This window comes from Diplotaxodon limnothrissa, linkage group LG22 (assembly GCF_057381915.1).
Source record: "Diplotaxodon limnothrissa isolate DT_005_m linkage group LG22, D_limnothrissa_male_GT1.1, whole genome shotgun sequence".
In the NCBI taxonomy this organism is placed as follows: domain Eukaryota; kingdom Metazoa; phylum Chordata; class Actinopteri; order Cichliformes; family Cichlidae; genus Diplotaxodon; species Diplotaxodon limnothrissa.
This window is the reverse complement of record NC_140616.1, coordinates 7,335,288-7,357,982: the sequence shown is the minus strand read 5'-3', so window position 1 is coordinate 7,357,982 and position 22,695 is coordinate 7,335,288. Positions and strand designations below refer to the sequence as shown.

At 43.2% G+C, this 22,695-nt stretch overlaps 1 protein-coding gene across 1 annotated transcript in view; it reads right to left on the bottom strand.

The window, feature by feature from the left end:
• Positions 1–22,181, bottom strand: part of cica (capicua transcriptional repressor a) — a 51,307-nt gene extending 29,126 nt beyond the window's left edge. The window contains exons 1-4 of the mRNA XM_085346820.1: positions 22,012–22,181; positions 14,106–17,659; positions 12,029–12,305; positions 1,028–1,159 (exon numbers count right to left, since the gene is read on the bottom strand). Coding sequence (XP_085202946.1) covers positions 1,028–1,159; positions 12,029–12,305; positions 14,106–17,453 — 3,757 coding nt within the window. The 5' untranslated portion in view covers positions 17,454–17,659; positions 22,012–22,181. The remainder of the gene's footprint in view (positions 1–1,027; positions 1,160–12,028; positions 12,306–14,105; positions 17,660–22,011) is intronic.
• Positions 22,182–22,695: the final 514 nt, after the last annotated feature.

The following is a 22,695-nucleotide window of genomic DNA, read 5'->3' as shown; positions in this document are numbered from 1 at the left end:
AAACTCTAACCTTCAAACTGGTAATCCAAAAACTAATGAGTGATGTCTAGGTGGCTAAGTATTTATAAAAACACTAACATTGGCTGAAAATGCTGGTGTGTGCAGCAAATGCTGCTAAACACTCATGAGCAGGTCAGCTCATTGGGAAATTATCACCAGCTACTCTGATTTTCTGAGCAGATAAAACAAGCAATTTTAAGTTGTGACCTTCGAAGCAGGTCTTAAAGTGGACCCTTATTTTCTCTCATATGTGGTATGCACTGTTAAAGTGGTAGAGATCATATTAAACATGGACGAAGTCTCAAATAATGAGGTTAACATGTAAAATCCCTGTGGCTGAAAGGCTCAGGCTTCAGACAGCTCAAAATGCTGGGTGTGAGACAGTTTTTAGTACTTTTGGTTTCCTCCTGCTGTTCAAACCTCTATTTGTAAGGAGCAGCCAATCAGATGAAAGCTGGCTTGAAGAGGGAGGAGCTAAAGCTACTTGTTTATTTTGAACTGTGAATCATGCAAAGCTACTCCAGTAGCAGATATAAATAGAGAGGTGGTAAGCAGAACCTCTTTAAACAGCCTACAGCTCTTAAAAATATGACTTAAAGGGCCTAAAATAAAATCCCATTAAGATGTGTACAAAAGAGATTTCTGTTTCCAAATTAGCTTGTAGCTTACTGACAATCCCCACCTGCTCAAATCAGTCTTTGAATAGATTTCAGTACTTGACTCAATAAATAGTGTTATCAACAATGTTACGAGAATAATAATGGTGTGAACATCAACTGTGGTGATTTGCAATCCTGTCGCAACTGTTTTGGGAAACACTGACTTGGCTGTTGATTTGTACTTGATTGTTTTGGCAGGCGTTATTTGAGAACATATCCCTGCATGCCGTTTCCTGTTATGAATATTTTATTGTGGGAAAACTGTTTATAAAACTGTTTTTAGGGCACGAATCCATCTTCGGCACACCTCTCCTAGGTAAAACCTTACGAGGTTGTGTGTACAGAAAAGGAATATGGTCATTTGGTACCTTTGCTCTGATTGACAAGCTGTTGGCCATCAACGGGCTGGGCAGCTGCTCCCGATTGGCTGGGCTCCAGGAAAGGGACCAGCGAATGCCAAGGGAACACTGGCACCGACCGAGGCTCCACGTTGGTCCAAACTGTGGGAAGAGAAGGGAAAGAGGGAGAGAGAAAAAGTGAAATGTCATCATGTTTATCTGCCTCAGTATCACTGCCTGTAAACAGAAAGTATCACTCTGCCCGCTGGCAGCATGTGAAGTCTTGTGTGACTGTTGAAGCGATACTAAAAACCACACTTTGACAAAATGTGTCTGGAGACCATGAATGGAGTTGTGTACTCAGTCACCTAGTCAGCACCTGTCTCCAGCACACACACATGCAGATGAGCCCTCAGGATAATGAGAGTTGAGGGGTCATGTGGTGTGCGATGTGACGAGGGAACCTGTTATTTTATCCACACAGATTCCAGACTCCAGTCTACTCGCTGTCTAGACCCCTGCCGAACTTCAGACTCTCAGCTGAACTCTCTCTGTAGTGGGATCTATTTCAAGCTGACACAAACGACACCGTAAAACAAAATGCAATAAATTCAAAGAGTTTAGAGCAACTTCTCCTGCTGCCATCTTACAGGTCACAATGCATCATGGGTCCAAAATAAGGACCCAGCAGTATTTTTCCCCTAAATCATACTGTAAAATCACAGAGAAGTTGTTGTTTGACCATACGTGATATATATTCCTGCTGATATCAGGTTGAAAGAGGAGCTTGGCACGAGAGGCAGTTTGATGACTTTTCAAAACTAAAACTCGTTGCTCAGTCTTTCTTTTAACAGTAATTTTACAACACCTGTTTGCAAGGTTGCTTCAGTAACTTAAGTAAAATAAAAGGAGATGTTGAAAAGAAGTTACAATTAATATTTAAAAAAAGAAACAGAATGCCATAACGTTCATACGTACATACATTTACTGTAAATTTTATAGTCAAGCCTTCACTGGGTACATATTTTTCCTGGAGTAATTTCCTTTACTAGAGATTTTTTTCCCTAATACAAATATTTCACAATATGTTTGAACATACAAATAAAATAATTTAAAGAACTGCCCTAGTCCAATGAATTGCCCTAATAATTATGTATTTCCAATATTTCCCTGGAATGGCAACGACTGTGTTGAACCAGGATATTGTTAAAGACTAAAACATCTCAACAACATTGGACTAATATTCATTTTTTACTCAGTGTTCATAGCTCACAGAGGATGAGTCTGGATGCTGGTAAACACTGGTTTGCCACCACTCATTCTGAGATGGCTGAAATGGGTCTATGGGGATCCCAGTAGGCATGTTTAATTCACATAAAGTAAGTGATTCTTTGGCCTTACATGACATAAATTAATGCTTTCTTATGCTCCTTCTGAACATTTTATAGACCAAATTCTACAGTGTTTTACTGCTGAGCGAATGAAAAGCTCAAGCATAATTTGATTTCAGTATATTTATTACAATATCCTTCTGGGTTAAAGCATTTTTGGGGTGCACAAAAGATTCCTGCATGGAGAAAAACCCTGCACGGTTGTCTGTTAATGACTGATCCTGTAAAAGCAAAAACATTCCCATTCACCACAGCTGTTTTTTTGTGTTTCAGGCTACTTAGTGAACGTGAACATGCTGATATCCTTAACCAAGGTGGTAAACTCAGCAGAAACGAAACCTGCTAAACATAAACTTGATAAACACAAAGCTAGCATGTAAAAGAAGAGACTCACAAGGTTAATGGAAACTAAGCTACATAAACTTGTTAAACTGTTGAATTATACACCACTAACCTTTCTAGTTATATTAATTACAGAGGCATGGTATTTTAGACATCTTTACTGAGTTTATTTGATAAAGCGTTCAGCTTCAGTTCCTCCCAGCTCCCTGTTCCTCCCCTGCCTCCATTAGTCCAGATTCAAGTCCAGCCTGGTGGAAACGAACTGGTGGTGAACTCTTCGCTGCAGCACTGACATGTCCAGTTTCCATTTCCATTTATAATTATATAATTAAGTATTAAAATGGTCTAAATATAGCTAACCATTTGCCAGCTATTGCTCTTCTAAATGAAGATCTAGATACTGCTGAGCTAGACAAGTAAGAAAAAGAAGTGCATCTTGGATGTACTGTAGCTGCTGTTAGTTTCACTGTGTTTAAGAAATCCTTTAGATGCAGATTCTTGGATCACATGACTAGCATCACAGCACTGAGACTTCTGGACTCCGTACTTCTTTCTCCAAGTTTATACTACTGTTTGTAAAGGGAACTTCAGTTGAGGAAGTGAGGCTTATTCAAATTCTTTATACACCACAAGACGCTTTGCTAAGATGCCCGGGAAAGTCCTTAAATGCAAAACAATTCACACACGTTATTGTTGTTTTCCTCATTAGTCGGTTGAAGGTAAAATCCAGCTGCACTGCTCTTAAACCCACGAGATTGAAGGTCTCAATCGAGGACAAATCAGCTGATGCAGACATTTTAAGGAAGAGCAGAGACAACATTTGATAGCAACCATAGCAACCGTTCATTATATAAACACAAGACATAAACAAACAATCCCAAACAAAATTACACTGGATTTCTGTGTGTGGCAAATTACAGGCAGGTCTATGGCTATTTATGTGTACTGCTTGACTGAAACACATGACACACTTCATTTGTGATAAACCGATTCATACAGACTTCTGTCACAGCTATATGACACGTCACATGACTTCTGGGCAACTGGTTACACCTCATCCACAAGTTAAAAGAAGTCACACTGTTTTACATCACTGTTTTAAAATGTGTTAATATACACGCCCACCCCAGAAGGAATAGCTGTGCTTTGTGTTACAGCTAATGGGGATCCTAATAATCAAATAAGTCCTGATGCAGACATTTGTTACTGTAGAATATTCAGTGAAGACATTTCTTGAATTGGCTATAAGACCAAATTAAGAGAATTAAGACCCTTTCAAATAAAGTGTAACTAATGACAGTCTGCTAGTTTAAAAGAGCAGCTCAATAGGATACAGTTATAATGTCACGAATTATTGTAACAATAGAAAGAAGCGTGAATTTCAAACTGTCGACATGCAACACATTTGGCTGTTTCCAGCCACAGATGTGGTCAATTACAATAATTACTACTACGACCTGCTCATCTGTGTAGTACATGTGTGTAAAGGCTAAAATCTCTCAATTTAAACATATCGTACACACAAGGCACTTTACATTGCAAACATGGTATTGTAACAGACACACAAGCAACTATTTGGCAAAAGCGGGGAGAAGGACATTGTTTTAACAGGAAGAGACCTCCAACACAACCATGCTCAGGGAGTGGCAGTAACCTGCTGTGATCAGTTTGGGGTTGAAGGGAGAGAAAAAAGAGAGACACAAAGACAGACATGCAGCTGTGGTATATAAAACATGGTTAGTAAAAAGAGGGGAAGTCCCCAGCAGCATGAGCCTATAGCGGGATAACTAAGGCGAAGGCATACTTGGAGGTCTTAACCATTAGCTTTGTCAAAAAAGCAAAGTTTGAAGCTCACTGGTGAGAGCAGGGAGGGGGTTTCTTGTCTCTTGTGAATTACAAGCCATTAGCGAGATCTAACCCTCACTCATCACATCCAGTTTCAAAACACTAAGATGGCGACAGTGAAAATGCTCGGCGCAAGGCTTCATAACTGCCTTCACAAACCAGTGGGTGATGTCATGGTGATTATGTCCACGTTTTATACTCTCTGTGGTTGTGACATACCAGAATATGGCCAAATGCAACGGTGGGTAGTTTTATTTTTCGGTTTAGGTTATTTTAGCTATGAAAAACCTGGCTAGAGATACTTTGAACATTTTAAGGAAATGCTAACACCCGGAAGAGGTGAAGTGCACTGATCAACTACTGACAGTAGTGAGTTGTGAAACTATCACAGAGAAGCACTGCTCGGATATCTACATCAGATGTTTTTATTGGTTTACTTGGTTTAGTGACAAGCAAAAGGCTGAACTGATAAAGACTTGCACACGATTTAAAGTGGGGAAAACTATGCATCTGACCCATGACTGCACGTTACTACCACTAGACCTTTCCTAATAATCACTCCCGTGGGTGGAAAGTATAGCAATAAAACAGCTCCTGAGCTACTTCTGAGCTCTTATTCCTCCTTCTTCTCCGTCACTGAAGACTGCAGATGCACTCAAAGAGAGCAGTAATGAAACTTGTGATGCTAATGCAGCTGCACTTGAGCTGGGCTATATTTAGGAGAGATCTCAGCCGTGGGGCCTGCTCTGCCTTCTTCTGTGTTTGTTTCTGGGCCCGCGATGGCTCTAGGTGTTTTAAAAAATGTACGGCGGAGGAAACGTTATGCTACAGAGGCAGGTGGCTGTTAGCAGCAGTGCGAGGGATGTGATAGGGAGAGAGAGGGAGAGAGAAGGAGAGAGGGGGGAGAGAAAAGTGCACACCAGTAATCAGCTCAGGCCTGAACGCTTTACTGCACTAATTCTACCGGTGGAAACAGTGTATCCATGACAACACGCCAGCAATACGATTGCTCCTTTTTCTGCTGAGAGCAATGAAACACATTCATATCACGCTGGACCTGCCCTTAATGCCCTGTCTGAGGTTGTTGATTGTCTGGAACGAGTGTGCGTGCTTGCATGTTTGTTTGTGTGTGTGTGTCTGTGTGTGTATTGTGTGTAGGAGGTGTGAATGTCCTTGTTGCTCTCTGCACTCCCGCTCTCAGTCTTGCATGTCTAGACATGTCGATATTCTCGCCCTTTTTAAGTTTAAAGTGAAACACCCCTTATCACTCCCTTACACACACGCGTGCTCACACACATGCGTACACATATAAAAAGGGTGACACCCGCTGCACACTCGATAACTGTGACACTACACACACTGAGTCACAGATTACACACAGCGAGCAGCGGGTCTGAGTGGTTGCCAGAGCGACTGATGTATCAAAGCTTTCGATATTCATTCCTCAGAAGAAACTGTTTCACTTTAAAGTCATTTTTAACATTTGACTCAAGACAAGATATTATCATTTAATCACAAAGGAGGATATGAAATCCTAACATAAGGAACTCAAAGATCCTCGAGAAGCAAAGCTGATAGTTTTACCACTTGTGTTCATGGCTTTAAAGTGTAGACTGAACATAAAACATGGATAAAGACACAGTTGTACCCATCCATCATTTTCTTGACTCCACCTTTTGAATCCTGCATTTTTGCATCTGGGAAAATGGCATCTTGGTTCGGGAAGTTACCATATTTGGATGAGGGGAAACTCTGTTGAGCTGCATCCATAAACTATTACCTAGTAATAGTAATATACTAATTAAGCTGCACAATTTCACTCATCCAGACTGGAGCACAAACTAGACAAATAACTACACAGCAAAACCATATTATTTGTCAGACAACTGCATTAAAAATGCTATAAAGGCACCAATGCCCCAATCACAGCGGATCGGACCAGTTTTCAATGCGTCCAGTTAATGAGGAGAGCTGTCAATGTAAGCAGCCAAGCCTCTAAGCATACACGTAGTTAGGGTTGGATCAGGTGACCCTGAATCCTCCCTTAGTTATGCTGCATTAGATGTAGGCTGCTGGGGGATTCCCATGATGCATTGAGTATTTCTTCTTCAGTCACCTTTCTTACTCACGATGTGTTAACAGACCTCTCTGCACTGAATCACTTGTTATTAATATCTGGCTCTCTTCCACAGCATTTCTTTTGTCCTGTCATAGCAGATGGCCCCGCCCCTCCCTGAGCCTGGGTCAGCTGGAGGTTTCTTCCTGTTAAAAGGGAGTTTTTCCTTCCCACTGTTGCCAAAGTGCTTGCTCATAGGGGATCATATGATTGCTGGGTTTTTCTCGGCATATATTATTGTAGGGTCTACCTTATAATACTAAGCATCTTGAGGCGACTGTTGTTGTGATTTGGCGCTGTCTAAATAAAATTGAACTGAATTGAAATTGAACCTAACTTTCAGCCTCACCAGCATCCAAGAGAATGAGTTAAAAAACAATCACCCCCATACAGTTTATATATATGTGGTAACTATCAATAAAGACCAAAATAGTTTGCGGTGCCAGGGTGTAAACATGTTTATTTCTGATGTAGAGTTCAACATTTTAACATTTTATCTGTGGGGACTAACTTGCTTCTGTAGCCACTTTCAAGTGCCCACTAGAAGAACAAATTTTTTTTGGTGGCCCTCAGTAATATTTTACTGACCTGTGGGTGCACCAAATTCAAGGTTCATTTTATTTGCACACACGATAAAACCAGTACAATTAATGCAAAGGCTACAGATACCAAAAAGCCAAAAACACATAGCCTGATGGGGATGACATCACACGTGGATCAAATGCTAATTAATTGTTTAAAGAGGAAAGGAAATGTAAGCAAAGTTCACGATGAAGAGAAAGAACCACAGACAGTGGCTCTACTGCGCAATTTTTGCTGTTAATACACTTTTACTTTATGACAAAGACGTTCTTTATACATATATCAGAACTGCTGTTTACTTAGGAACAAAGACATGAATAAAAGCACCCAACATTACCAGCTAATGCACATATTTTTGACACTGCCCCTTGAACAAAGCTCTACGTAGCACTGACGGACTCCGAGTGTCGACACTCTGCACTTAAACAAGCATACAAAGAGAGTGGCCTCTCTGTTTGACATATAAATAAAACAAAACCTTCTCCACCATCAACAAGTCCAAGCTAAGATCGCATGCAATCCACCCTTGACATGTCAGAGACAGAGATGGAGACGGGCTTTAAGAAAACTCTGGCCAGGAGGAAATGGCCACAGGTAAGAGACGCTATGTTGATGTGTTGAACTTCTCCAATCATTTAAGCATATTAATACTAATCCCAATAAAACTAATGATTAAAAATAACATGTTCATGTGGTATACAGGCAATCTCTTACTCTCTCTGTCAGCAGGTTCTCATGAAGCTTTCTGTTATCTTCATGTTTAATAAATAAATGTCAGCTTTTAGCGTTATTTTGTCTGATGTGTGCATTTATCCTCTGTAGCCTTCATTCATATCATGGCTCCCTTCATTCAGTCGTTAAAACTTAAAGAACCCCTGCCTTAAACTAATCTGCAGCTATGTCTATGTTTATCCTCGTCTACGTGACTGCCTGTGCAAAATATTCTGCTTCTACATCATCTCACTATCAACCGTGAAACCAACCAACCTATAAATTGCCAATATCCTCCACTTTCAGTTTTCAGATTTACAAAGTGCTGCATCAAAATGACACAAAATGAGAAATCAGGCATTTTAAATGGAAACAATCTTCGTCATTCATATATTCAAAGTAACATTTCTGAGCTTGCCCAGGCTGTAATATCACAAAGTTGGCATGGAAACAAGCACAAAGTAGATGATGAACCCAAGCACCTACATTTCTCGCTAGCCAATTTTCTTACATCCCACCACCTGACTGGGTGAGAAGATTCATTTAAACTGGTCTCAGCTTCTGGTAGAAGAGTCACAGTCGAGTGAAATTAGAAAATGATATTAATTTTACTTTCTGTCTCATGTGTTATAAACAATTTCTGTTGGATCAGTGCTGGTGCTCTGGTTTCTTCCTAGCTGCCTAGTAGGTGTGTTGCAAAAACTACAACTTAGTTCAAACCAAGGTTATAATAGTGAACTAAACACAGTAATCTAAAAGTTGCTGTGAAAAAAAACCCTTTTACTTAACTGAAATAAAGATAGGAATTAGATTTTGAAAAAAAAAAGAAAGAAAACAAAGAAAACAAAACTACTGAAAATAAAATAAAATTCTCGGCAAATTTTCCCCAGTTTTATCGTTTTAGTCTTTGTCAGCACGGTTACATTTGCCAACACAACTAGAGTCCTCTCAGACCGGGATCACTGCATGACTGTAACCTATCACCCAGCTATTCTGGACTCTTTAAATCTGCCCCTAATTATAATAATCACCAAAACTGAAACTAGCAAAAATTAAATAAAACTAAATAGAAACAAAACATTTTTAAACAATGTAACTAATAAAAATATACAAAACTGTAAGCAACTCTGGTTATTACACAAGCAACAACAAAAAATAGAGAATCATTTTTTACCACAGTCCACATCACTTGATCATAATTAGCTCTTAAACAAAGAATAAACTCAGTCATTCTGATGTGTTTATATTTCCCTCACTGCATGAACATTACAGCTTTCGTCAGGCAACCAGCTCTGCTTTGGGTCAGGGAACAATGGATAATGCAAAATATTTTACTGAGGTTTTGGTCTTAGCTTCAGAATTGTTACGTCCCCATCTTTAGTGCACATGGATAACAACAGTTAGAATATTGCAATACTAATTTGTAGTAGTAGTGCAGTACTGTTTGCATTTATATTTGGTGCACCCTGGTGTGTCTGCATTGCTCTGCCATCAGGAGTGAAAGCGAGCCGTTCATGATGGGCTTGGAGCTAATAAATCTTTAACAACAGTTACTATTACTGAATCACAGGAAGGAGAAAAGGATTCAGAACAAACAGAGTCTACACATATTCTGTGTATATGTCTACACTGGCAAAAAACTAACATCTACAGCCTACTGAGCAAGATAGCTAAAACTAAAACCCTAAGAAAATAAAATGCATTCGCGCTGCATATTATTACTGAACAGACCTGTCACAGTTTGTGAGATCCATGTCGCTGTAACCTGTAGTTACATTTCTGTGGAGATCAAGCTACACTGTAGGCTGTAGCATAGATTTTAAACCACAGATTTAACATAGTACTATAAATCCAGCTTACAGAGTGCACATTAGTGTGCAGCTAAAATCACAAATAAGGTCCAGAGGAAGGGGAAAGTTGAGGCAGGCGATTTATGAACACAGGAAGAGCTGATTCATTTCAGTAATCACCAGCATAATCCACCAAGAGCACGCTTGATGAAGGTTCGAGTAATCTGCTAACAACTCAAGTGAAGCTTTCTACTTGGTACTTTCAACTGCGCCCTTACTTTAAAGACTAAATTTACTGCCAGTGGATAGCCAAGGCACACACTCAGACTTGATCAGCGATTACGCACTTATTCCAAATAAATTAGCTGTTTTCACACATGCAGTGCAGCCCTGAATTCTTCACGTCACCCAACAGAAATCCACGTGAGAATGCAAAAGTCTGACACATGCAGATCGGGCATTTGCCAGTCTTCAACCTGCCAGCTCCCCAATACAACATCTGTGCGATGTCAGATTGTGCTGATGTGAGAATAGAGCAGATAATTGTCCAGTGCATTCATTACTAAAGAGTGGGTGTCATGTGCACTCCCTCCTGCGTGCTCTCTGCAGGCAGCTCCTTCACCTAAACCACAAGGCGTAGTTCCAGTAATGCAAATGTGTTTGAAACAGACTATTCACTCCATGTGAGGAAGGACAAGGATGGAAAATATCCCTGATTCTCCTGAAATTTCAAAAACACTCATAGTGGCAACTACTGCAACCATTTCGAGCACTGAACACCTCATTGAGTATAAAATTACCCCTCCAAATATTGCTAACTTTTCACTGCACCTCTTTTGTAAATCCCAACAGTCATTGGGGGTTTTGCACTTTCTCTGTCATTAGCAAATCTGCCCTATAATGGATAATCTGTGAGGTACTGTTGACTCTTAAATGGAATATAATTAGTGACACAATCTGTCTCAATTGAGAACCGGAGTTATCCACGTCTTATTAGACTTTAGTAAGAGTGATTTATAACAGGCCTACAACCTTTAGAGAACCATGGAGTTCACTACTTCTGAACCCTGCTTGATATAGAAGCCTCATTAGAAAGCAGTTTTCTAAGCTATTCTGCTTTCTTATAAGTATCAGCTTACAGACCTCATTATGTTTACCAATTATGGACAAGCACTCAATCTCTCTTTCCTTTCTCCCTCATGCAAAACGGCATCTTCACACAACTACAGCACAGCTGGTATTTTAAAGGCTCTCCCGATGGTACAATTTAAGACAACATTGATAACCAAAAGGAAAATAAATATATCACCGCTGGAATGTCAGGGTGGGATTGTGGGTGTTGCATATGATTTAAACAATTCCTGCACATATAAAGTGGGACATTCTAACACACAGTTGCAGAGATATAATAATGTTGAGCAGAACCAGTAATGAATGCATGGCCATTAAGAGCGAGCTAAGCCATAAAATTACCAGCGCAGCCATGGAGGCAAGAGGAAAAGAAAGCCATAAAACACACGGACAGTAGAAATGATGAATGGCAATGATTTACTCTGTGAAGAACGACAACACAGACTGAGGTAAGAACAGAACAATGTAGTATCCTGTCCCCAAAGTGTATAAATTCCCCCTGTGGGAAGTAATTAAAGGAGGCATTCTTTTTTAAAATTCAAATTTAAAGCCCTGTACTGTACGATATCCTTAGTCTACAACAAAAACTGCATGTGTGACCCAAAATGAACTAAAGTTTGGGTCGAAAATGCTTCTGAATAAACACAAACAACCACTTCATCTGTATTTTATTCATCTGTGACTCTTCCACTTCTTTGCTAAGAGTATATTTCACATTAATGGAATTGCTTTTCCGTGTTGTAGCCTGTGTAATATTTTAAAAGTGAAATTCTAGCATTTCTAAGAAGATACCAGTCCTCTGCGAAGCCCAAAGCAGTGGAAAAATTCTTATAAACTTTCTGAAAACAGAAACAAAGAGAAAAAAACAAACAAACAAAAAGCCATCTGAAAGCAAGGGAACAATAGTAAAGTGTACATGAGTCATAGCCAAAGCATTGATGACACAGCTGTAATCCTAGAGAGATACTGAAAGTGAGAGGTACTGGGCCAGAGTGCATAAGACACAAGCTGCACATCTCTTCACACTTTAGGCTGTGTGGCTCAGCTGACTCTAAATCTGACAGAACAGAGGTTCAGACCACAAAGAAATGATCTCCCATTCCCCCTCCCCCTCGTTTCTTACCGGTCCCTGGGCGTCCCATGATGATTTGCTTGCGTGGAGCAGGGTGAGGCGACTCTGCTGGTAGTATGAGGGGCAGCAGGGCTGTTGGTGTGGGATGACAGGCTACCGGCTGTGGCAGCGCCCCACCACTGGCGTCTTGATGCCCTTCGGGTTTCCTCTCCCTCTCCCTGCCTCCGGAACCAGACGAGGAGAACACAGAGCTTGATGAAGAAGACATGGACCCAGGAGTGGAGGGGCTGGAGAGGGAAGCGTGGCCCCCTGTGGCTGGAGTCAAGGACTGGGGAAGAGACATCAAAAAAAATATTTATAGTATTTTAAGGAAACTCGGATTATTCAAAACATCCTGCAGCTGGTAACGCCATTTCCAGGTGCGAAATGGTTTCAAAACTGTTTAATCTCATTTTAATGGATTCCTTACCCCAACTCTGGGTGTCACAGCTCAAAATACAAAATGTACAAGGTTTAGGTGATAATGATGTGCAGTCCCATGCACAATTGTGAGATTCTTATTCATCACGAATATCATCAGAGGCACCTGATTGGTCCCAAATTTATTCTTTAGTTAGAACAACCTTTGGAACAAGCAGGCCCCAACAGAGACTTGACGTCAACGTCATGAAGTCAGTCTGGGAATGCACGCAAACCAGTCTACCAGTCATATCTTTAAAACAAACATCGACCTGCATAAATTGTTGCTGTTTTAAAGAGACAGTTCACCTCGAAATTACTTATTTTGTCTTTGGCCTATAGTTTCACTTGTCCATCTAGATCGCTTTGGTATGAGTTGTCAAGAAGTCACACGCCTTTTATTCAATATAATGACATTAAACGTTTGTGGTAACAAAGTAAATGGTAAATGGCCTGTATTTTTATAGCGCTTTTTACTAGTCCCTAAGGACCCCAAAGCGCTTTACACAACCAGTCATCCACCCATTCACACACACATTCACACACTGGTGATGGCAGCTACATTGTAGCCACAGCCACCCTCTCACTGACAGAGGCAAAATGGCAAAAATACATGTGAAAATCTCTTTCTGGAAATCATAAGCCATTAGGGATCCTCACTTACCAAAAAACTAACTAAAAACTAAATAAATAATAAATACATATGAACTAAACCTCCTGCAGTCTATTGGAGAGTGACTCTGGACTGTCACGGACAGGAAAAAGTAAAGGAAAACGATGGGCTGGAGAACATTGCAGCAAAATAGATTGTGGGACAATAAGTGTTTTGTCTCGATTGTCTTGTTTTTATTACTGCGAGAAACCAAAATTTTACTCTAAATTAAAATTCAATTAAGTCTACAGCCCTGTGACGCAGTTACTCAAAAAAAAAATCACAAACATTGATGTTTTCTTCCAACTGAAGCACACCGGCCAGTCAGAAGAAGTGCTCAGATGGCAAACATGGCAGCTTAGCAGAGTGGTCACCATTAATGCTTACGGTTGGATGTTTGCTTCCTTCTACACAGTGATGTGGTTCAAAATTTGGCAGAAAGTAAATGACAAGTCGCTACATTAAAGTGTTCAAGGTTTCAGGATTTTCTTGAGTAACTGTCATGGAAAGAGGTATTGTTGCTCACTTTTAAATGTATTTTGTTTGATCTTTTGTTTTCAGCAATTTGAAAACCACAAGGCAAGTAACATTTTATTAATTCAAGAGAAGGAAGGACTAGACTAAGCCCCACTGGGGCCAAACTGGTGTAAGAAATATGGAGTGAAAACAAGCTGAATGAATCATTATAAGTAAAACACTCAAACAAAGGTTTCTTATATTTATTTTACTAAAATACAGCTCGGATCCTTTTCATTGTAAACTGATAAAAACTGTGGGGTTTGGGATGTGAGCTCTTTTTAGCTTGACAATCACTCTTTGGAAGGAAAATGGTGGTCACACCAGTTGTATGTTATTTAAGAAAGCTTTCTCACTTTATTTCTGTTGCCCTAACACCTATAAATGTTCTATAATATGAGCTAATAAAGACATAATTAAAATATTAGAGATATAAAATACAAACCTATGACCCTATGCAGTACATAGTCATATATTACAAAAAAAGAATGACGTCCTTACCGAGCTGGATGTGACCAGGACGAGCGTGGATGTGGAATTGCGGAGGAGAACTGCCCCGTTGGTGGCTGCCCCGTTGATGGGGACGGGGGCCTGCAGGCCTGGGGGAGCTGTGTGCTGGCTGTGCTCCCTCGACCTGCTTCTCTCTCTCTTTCCCGACGGGCCATCGGAGAATTTGGCCAAGGGGACATCTGGGTTGCGTACAATGACTGGGGAGTCCCGGAGGGGCACGATGCGGCGTGGGGACGGCTCCTGGGGAAGTGGTGAAGGAGGAGTTGGAGAGACTAACATGGGTGGAGGCGTGGAGGCGGCAGAGGATGGTGGCCTGCTGGTGGCGCTACGAGGACGAGAGAAGGAAAGTGAGGAAGGTGTTGTGGGCTGACTCTGGGGGGAGAGCACTCTGAAGGCAGCAGGGCTATGGCCCATGGGTGGGTCTCCCACCACCCCAACACCCACCAGCTGCTGTTGTTCAGGTTTGGTCTGGTAGTCCTGGACAGCAGGTAGCGGTGGGGGTGGGTGGGAGTCGAACTTCCTCTTGCTGGGGCTCATCGGGACTGTAAAAGTCAGGTTGGTCTGAAAAGTGGGCACAATCCCTGACAGATGGCGCTCTCTCTCTGCGCCTGGCGTACCCATCTTAGTGCCGCTTAGCTGTCGGGGGCGGCGTGGGGTAAGTGAGGCAGTAGCATTGATGGGGCTGAAATTGGCAGGGCGGAAACCGAAGAGCGGAGAGGGTGATGGGGATGGCGTGGGTGAGAAGGGTGACTGGTTGGAGATGGGGGAGAATGAAGGCGTGCCAGAACGAGAGCCCCCGAGAGAGACGAGCATAGTTGCCGCCTCACATTCATCGAAGTCGAAGCGAGAAAGGTCCTGGGGGAGCAGCGAGGGAAGGACGAGGCGGGGGCGAGAGTCTCCTCCACGGCTGCTGGCCTCACTGCTCTCCCGTGATGTCTCATCCCAGTCAAACTCTGAACTGGCTCTCCCACCGCTGAGTCGGAGGTCAGATGGTGTTAGGGTCCCTGTGCTGCTGGCGCCGCCCCGATCCCGGCCCCCTCCACTGGCTTCCATCTCCTTGGTCCTCATGGAGAGGTGTCTGGAGCAGTACCCTCGCCGCTGGGACTCTTTGGAGCAGCCCTCCCGAGAGCACAGTCTCCTCCACTGCTTCCCGTTGAACTTCTTTCGGATACCTGTCGGCGTGCACACCACGTCTCCCTTCTTGTATTTTTGCTGGGCAGCTGTCAGCGGAGTCCGGGAACGTGACGAGGAGGAGGATGTCGAACCTGATCCGGATCCACCACCTGCTCCACTGCTGGCAGAACCTCCCCCTGATGTCTTATCCACTCTGGAGGAGGATGTAGTGGAAGAGGTGATGGGAGGGAGAGGATGGAGCTGAGGGGTGGTAATGACAGCTCCAGCTGCTGCGGCTGCTGCAGCTGCTGGGTCAAGGCCTAACAGGACAGGTGAAGGAGAGGGGTGGGGATTCAAGGTCATGTGAGCAGGGGGAATCCCGATGCCTCGCACCACAGACAAGTGGGGATGGGGGTTGAGGTAGCCAGACGGGGTCTTAGAAACAATGTGACGATGTTGGGGAACTGCCATAGGCTTGCCCCCAGATATAATCTGCCCCACTTGGACCATGTTGATGCCGGACACTTCCATGTCTTCTTCAGGGGTGAGGGGCATATATGGGTGATGCTGCTGCTGCTGCTTGACACTGTTTTCCCTTTCTCGCTCTCTTTCCCTCTCTCTTCCATGGTTTCTCTGTGACTCCCACTCCAAGTCCTTCTCGATTTCCCTCTCTCGCCCAGGAGCCAGGCTGAGGACTGAAGTCGGAGTAACGGGCGAGGTGATGCTGTGGCCCGATGTGGAGGAAACGGGAACCATTCCTGGGTAGGGCATTCCTCTCCCTAACATTGATCCCATGCTCGGGGTCATTTGTCGACTCAAACGTCTCACCTCCACATCCATCTCTTCCCTTTCCTCCCGATCTCTCTCCTTGTCTCTTACCCCCTCTTCTACTTCATGTCCACCAGCAGAAGGCAAATCCAAGTCCCAGGGTGGCACCAGAAGCCGGAGTGTTTGTCTGGAGACCCATACTGCCTGGGTAGCACCCCTGTTGTTTTCTTCATCATCTAGAGAGTGACGCCTTTCTTCAGACAGCAGGACACGGTAGCGGTTAGCCACCGCAGGGTGTGGGTCTACCTGTGTCACCACACCTTCTCGGTACCATTGCCATTGGCTCTCGTTGCCCTCGTCGTTCCCAAATGGTACACAGACACGGGTGCCTATAGGTACTGGATGCACACCAGGAGGTGGGGCATCTAGGATAATGTCCACCACCCCTGGGGGGCTCTCATGTCGGTAAGGATAGCGGCATAACGTCTTCTCCCCGTTCAGCTGAACCTCCAGGCTTCCATATTCACCACTGACGTTACGGACCACGCCAGCCCGGAATACCAAGTCGTGCCTCCTGTCACATCCTCCCTCCTCATCACTTCTTCTCCTGAGCTGGCGGGCGAGGATCCGCTGATTCTTCAGGCCTTTGGCCAGAGCATCGGACAGTGCGTCAGGGAGACTAGACGTTCTGTGTGTCGACATCTGAGGGGGTGTGTCACCAACTACCTCCAGGTCAGCCGAGTGCTCGCTGGCTGTGTCTGTTGAGGAGCAGCGGGGCAGCGGGCTTGGGGACACCTGCTCTGCATCTGTCACTCCTTCACCTCCTCTGGGTTTTTCCCCTCCAAGCGACAGGGTTGGCGGTCCCGGGGAGTCCTGAGACCCCTCCCTGCTGGTGGTACGACTGTGGAAGTCATCCATCAAGCTCCTACTCTGACTGTTTCCGTCAGAATGCGAGACGCTGATGTCGATTCCTGGACCCGCTGACTCCTGGCTCAGAGAAAAAGGAGGGGGCGTGCTGGATGCAGGGTTGCTATAGTTACCAGCAGTATTAGATGAGCAGTGTTCGGAGGTGTACTTCTTTTTGGGGACGCGGGCCTTGAAGGTGGCTGTTTTCCGGCTGGAGGCGGGGTTTGGACTGTTGTTGGCGCTTGGTGTGCTACTGTTACTACAACTGCTGCCGCTGCTGTCACAGTGGCTGCTGCCACCACCGCTGCTGGCAGCAGACCTCCCCTCCCCATCTGAAGAGTCCCGCGCTCTGGATGCGTCCGCCTGTGGAGACTCTGAATGTGAGTTAGAAGATAACGAGGAGGAGGGAGTTCGGTTTTGCGGAGATCTGCTTCTGTCTCTGTTCTCATCTGAGTCTCTCTTCTCTCCTCCTTCCAAGGTATCCCCCGCTCCTCGCCGCTTTCCTCCTTTAGCCCGGGTGGAGGGAGGGGAGCGCTTTTTTATTGGCTTCATCTTTTCATCTAGTTCCTTTTTCTCAAAACAACTCTTTTATTTATTTATCCCAGAGATTCTCCTTGACGTTCCTCTCTTGCGCTGCAGCGTTATTTCCTCCTCCTTTCCTTTCACTCTATTTTCTTTCTCTGCCAGGCCCTCTCACTCTCATCCTGTCTCGTGTTCGTTGCGCGACTTCGGCACTTGCCCACCTTATTCCAGAGACTCTGAAAAGAGGAGAAGAACAGGTGAGTGTGGGTTTCCTGTGCAGCAAAGACACTCAGACAGAAACACAACTCAAAGTAATTTCTGAAAACATTCTAAAAACGGCAAATAGTCAAAAACAAAAACACAGCAACGATATTAAAAAAAAAAATTGTAACAAACAGTTAAATTATAATTCAAAGAAATGTATTCCCCGCTAAATGATGCACCATCGTATTAGAGTAGTAATGAACATGACTCATCTACAAATTCATTACACATTAATTCATTACATAACAGTTTCTACTCACATTACACAAGACCTACAGCCATACCAGGTACATATTGAAAACAGGAGGCCATATTGTAGGATAAACACAATGTAGGCTTACAGCGCAGCATGGAAATAGTGAGGAGCATTCTGCAATTTGCCCAGACAAGCCTTTCTGCATGCAATCCTCTCTCACACACTCACGCACACACTACTTCTTGGCCCGGGCAGTAGAGGCGGGGGAATTCCTTCTTTGCTCACATACTGAAACCCTCCCTTTCTCTCTCTCTCTCTCTCTCTCTCTCTCTCTCTCTCTCGCTCTCTCTCTCTTTCTCAGTGGCGACCTTTATCTATGTATTTCAAAGCAGAGCAATCCGCCCCTACAACTAACTCCATTTCCTGTGGAAGACCATTACCTAACTTCCCGTTACTTTATTCCTCCCTCTCTCTTTGCTATGCTTTCTTTCTTATCCTCCTTGCCTGCATTCGCTCTTTCCACAATATCGATTTTTGTTTGTTTGGGTTTTTTTTACCTCTCATCTCCCCCGTTTTCCTTCCTCTCCTTCCACTTAGTCTCTATACTCGTTTTTGTGCCGCAGTCATCCAGAAACACAGAGTTGTTCACAATAATTGCTATTCCACACCAGAGTCATTCAGCAGCGCTCTTAGCCGTGCCAGAGTCATTCAGATTATCTCTTATTCTGCACCAGCCTCATCCACAGCTCAGACTCACGTTTAGAAAGTAAAACAGATTGATTTAGCTGTGATCACTTAGCTGGTTTGTTTGCTGTGTGGCTGGTGTGCGCTGGACTAGCCTCAGGCTGTAGCTGCTGTGGTCTCTAGCTTATCTCTTTGGGAAGTGAAGTCTTCATAGATACAGAAACATGTATATAAGAGGGAGTGTCAACACAGCCCTTATATACTCTGTCATGTAATTCCTCACTCCAGCTGTGATGGTCACTGTCAAAATGTTCTGTTATGATGTCTATCAACCAACCACTAGGCATGTCTACTTGTCAGTGACAGTTTGGCTGTTAACTTACATGTCTGCCTGCCTGTCCCTGTTTCTACATTCGTCCTCCCACTAGTCTCGGTCTCTCTGTCTGCTCGTCTCTGTTCCCTTTTGCTGCCTTCCTGTTTGTCTGTGAAGGCTTGCATTCATTCAGGTCCTTTTAATATCTGACACATCATATCGGCTGGAGAGAAATCCATTTTCAGAGATGAGTGCCGCCTGTCTCAAGGCCACACGCACATATACACACACATCACACAAAGCAAACATCTATGTGCTGATAGCTGATAGTGCACACGGAGAGGTTGAGAGCTCATAGCCATCACTGGCCTCTACGTAAATCCCTATTTAGGACAGACAACTGTACAGCAGACACCATAAAATAATTTGGCAGCTGGCCTTACTTGGTCACGATAGAGGTATGCTACATGTGTTTACTCAGTAGTGCACTGTGTACAACAGCTGGTGTCAGAGTCATGGGCCGTACGATAAGAGCTTAAAGGCAAACTGACACAACACACAGTAACCTCAGTGAAATATGGTGCAAGGGAGTCCATATGGGAGGTAAAGTAGGTCTGTGGCTTTAATGTTTCACATTCATGTAATCATCAGACGCACATAAAGAGCGGGGTAACAAGTTCAGTCGTAATTTACTTGCAGAATAGCATTTGAGCTGTTGTGAATACCCACTGTAGGCCCCATGGAGCTGATATAAGTCATACGAGAGAAAGAGAAAAACATGACTGACGGATCATTTAGTCTGAATAGGCGTCTGTTCAAGTGTAAGCCACTTTTCTACCATAACTGTGCCAAAATCATTATGAAATCACGCATGAACTGAATCATAGGGTGATTTTTACTTTACTTTAATCGATATAAAACATTCCCAGTCTTATCAGAAATTACCCCAAACAAGGTTGTCCTAGCTTGGAAAGAGTCTTGAGGAGGGGTGTATGCATACCAGTGCATGTAAAAGCACCATGGGTCCAAGTATAGGAAAGGAAATTAATCTGTGTTACACTGAACCATTTTTCATTTTTTTTTCTAGGCATTTTATACACTGAAATAGATATCCTGCAAGTAGTTAAAATATATTTTAATGAAACTAGAAGTGCATGGAGGTTATGAGAGAGTTTGAAAATGCAGGTGTTTACAATACAATCATGGTTATCATGACTTGTCTAGTACATATATTCCTTGTGCACACAAAACGTTATGTCCTCAATAACATTTATGCCAACACTGCCATAAACCTCACTACAATATGTGGCAAGGATCTCTAATGTCAAGCTGTGACCTTTTAGAGATGTCTTCAATGTGTAATATCCTTTAGTTTTCTTATATGCAGAGCCTATGATTAAAGTTCATATCAGGATCACTACAAAACTACAATAACAACAGGGCAGGTCATATGTATAAGCATAATATGATAGAAGACACCTGCAGCTTTGGATTATACTGGTTAAAAAAGAACTACACATTATTGATATTTAATTTTCAAAATCATGGTTTTTGTGACCCTTCTAGGACATATATTCCCCATACATACAAAACTGTATGCCCTACAGGATGTTTATGGTCACACTTAGTGTTTACTATTAGAAGCTGCGAGAGATTATAGTGTCAAGAGGTGAACTCTTACAGATATTTTGGCTCTCGTAACCAGATTTAATTAACCCGCATTGTAATAAATGATATCCGATAGTGTTCTTACATTGCACAGCACGTCTACAAAGTTATTTGGGCAGGGTAGGCCAATACTAAAATAAGAAGCAATGCTATCAGACAAATGCATCTATAATTTTGTTTACTATACATTGACTTTTCTCGCAAATTAATGAAAACCAAAATACCTATGAATGGAGATGGGCATGAGAGTCTGTAATACTAAAAATAATATAAAATAGAATAATTCACCTATTATTTACCATATTACAATGCATGCATTACTGACATGTTCATTTTCTTAAATACTGAGGTTATTGTGGCACCTCAAGTACACTCCTAGTAAGTGTGCATACAAAAATGTAATATCTATGACAATATAGACAGAGTGAACTTTCAGTCTCTTCTAAGTGCGTTTCTAATCCACATTTAGTGGACAGATATCTAAAAGTTTTTTTCAAGTTCATAACAGGCTTACTACAGAGCTGTAATGACGATAGGGCAGGTCAATATATGCATAATCATAAACCCGAGCAGATAACAGCTGTTAACTTTACCAAGACAAGGCCCCAGAGCACAAAATGCAAACAACAAGCGGTGATGTCACCTCTGCTTTAGCTGGATAGTGCCGTGTCAAGCCCTCGTAGTACCGCGATTACTACCAGTTTTACTCCAAACACTGCAGGCCGTGGCGTGCACCGACCAGGCCTCAACTAAACACACAAGGCCTCTTGGAAATCCTCTACTCACCGTAACCGGGAAATAACCGGTTTAACGGGCATACTGACCCTTAATGCCACCATATATGGCCCATATCTGCCAGCTTACACGACCTTAAAGCGACAAACAGCTACACAAAGTCGCTTGTTTGGCCCATCCGAAAGTGACAACCATGTGAAAATATAGCTGAAGGTGCCAGGATAATTTAGTATTCACCCTCGTCGTTATTAGCATAATTGCAGCCGTGTTACATGGGGTGGTTTGAGGGGGGTTAGTGTCAGTGTGTTGCCACAAACTAGCCCAAGGGGAGAAAAAAAAGGCCTCTACAAGCGCTTTAAAACCACATATCAATCCAAATGGCCACGCTGATTTAATAAAAAACAGGAAGAAAGCATGACAAGCGAGGAGTTTTCGAGGTTTTTCGTAAATAAGCGCTGTTTCTGGAAAGTCCAACGGCTGTTATGGCGTTCTATTTTCTCGTGGAAAAGTTTCAGGCTCACTATGCCTAAGCCGCACCGCTCCCTGTTTTTTTTTTCTCGCAGAAGACACCCATTCCGGTCTCTTCGCAGGCCACCCAGATATCGCAAACTGTGCTGATCAGCTCCTCTGCTAATACTGTTTGTGGTAAACATGAACAACGTTAGCAAACGCACAACAAGCCCCACTGCAGTGCTGCAGGAGAAGATTTGTAGGCAGCCTGTACTCACCAGAGCTCATGTATAGTACCCCGGTGTGTTTCTCTGATGAGTTTGCTGGGTAAAATAGGGCAGGGTGTCCAGTCGTCCGCAGCTGCCAGTTAGCGGCCGTTCATGTTTCTCCGGCAAAGCAACTTAAAAGGAGGAAAAACTACTGCCCTGTACATTCTACACTACAGTCGCAAAATGGTGAATGAAGCCCCAAAGCCTTGACAACCAGCCCGTCCGACCAATCGCGGAACACGAACGCGTACAGTAGCCAATAGGATGCCGCGTAAGGCGAGTAGGGGCGAGGCCGCACGTCAAAGTAAATTTGATTGACGGCGCATCGTGGCCAATCACAGTGTGGGAAAACACAGAACAGCTGTTCGGAGAGCAAGGCTGCTGCGTCCAATAGAGCTGCTATGTGGGTATGTCTGCGACTCTATACAGGCACGCAGGACGGGACTGAAACCTTTCTCTCCTCCTGCCTTTATTTATTTATTTATTTATTTATCGTTTACATTTGGCTATAAACATTAATGCAGAAAAATGGGCTGTGGCTTGTCAAACTAAAGGTTAGACTTTCTTTTAGTGGACAGTGAAGAAAAAAAATCACTGCCATGGCATTATCAGATTTAATAAAGATCAAAATGTCAGGTCACCAGCTTCAGCTCATAGTTTCTAAAGCAGATTTAGTACGCTTCGTTAGCTGCA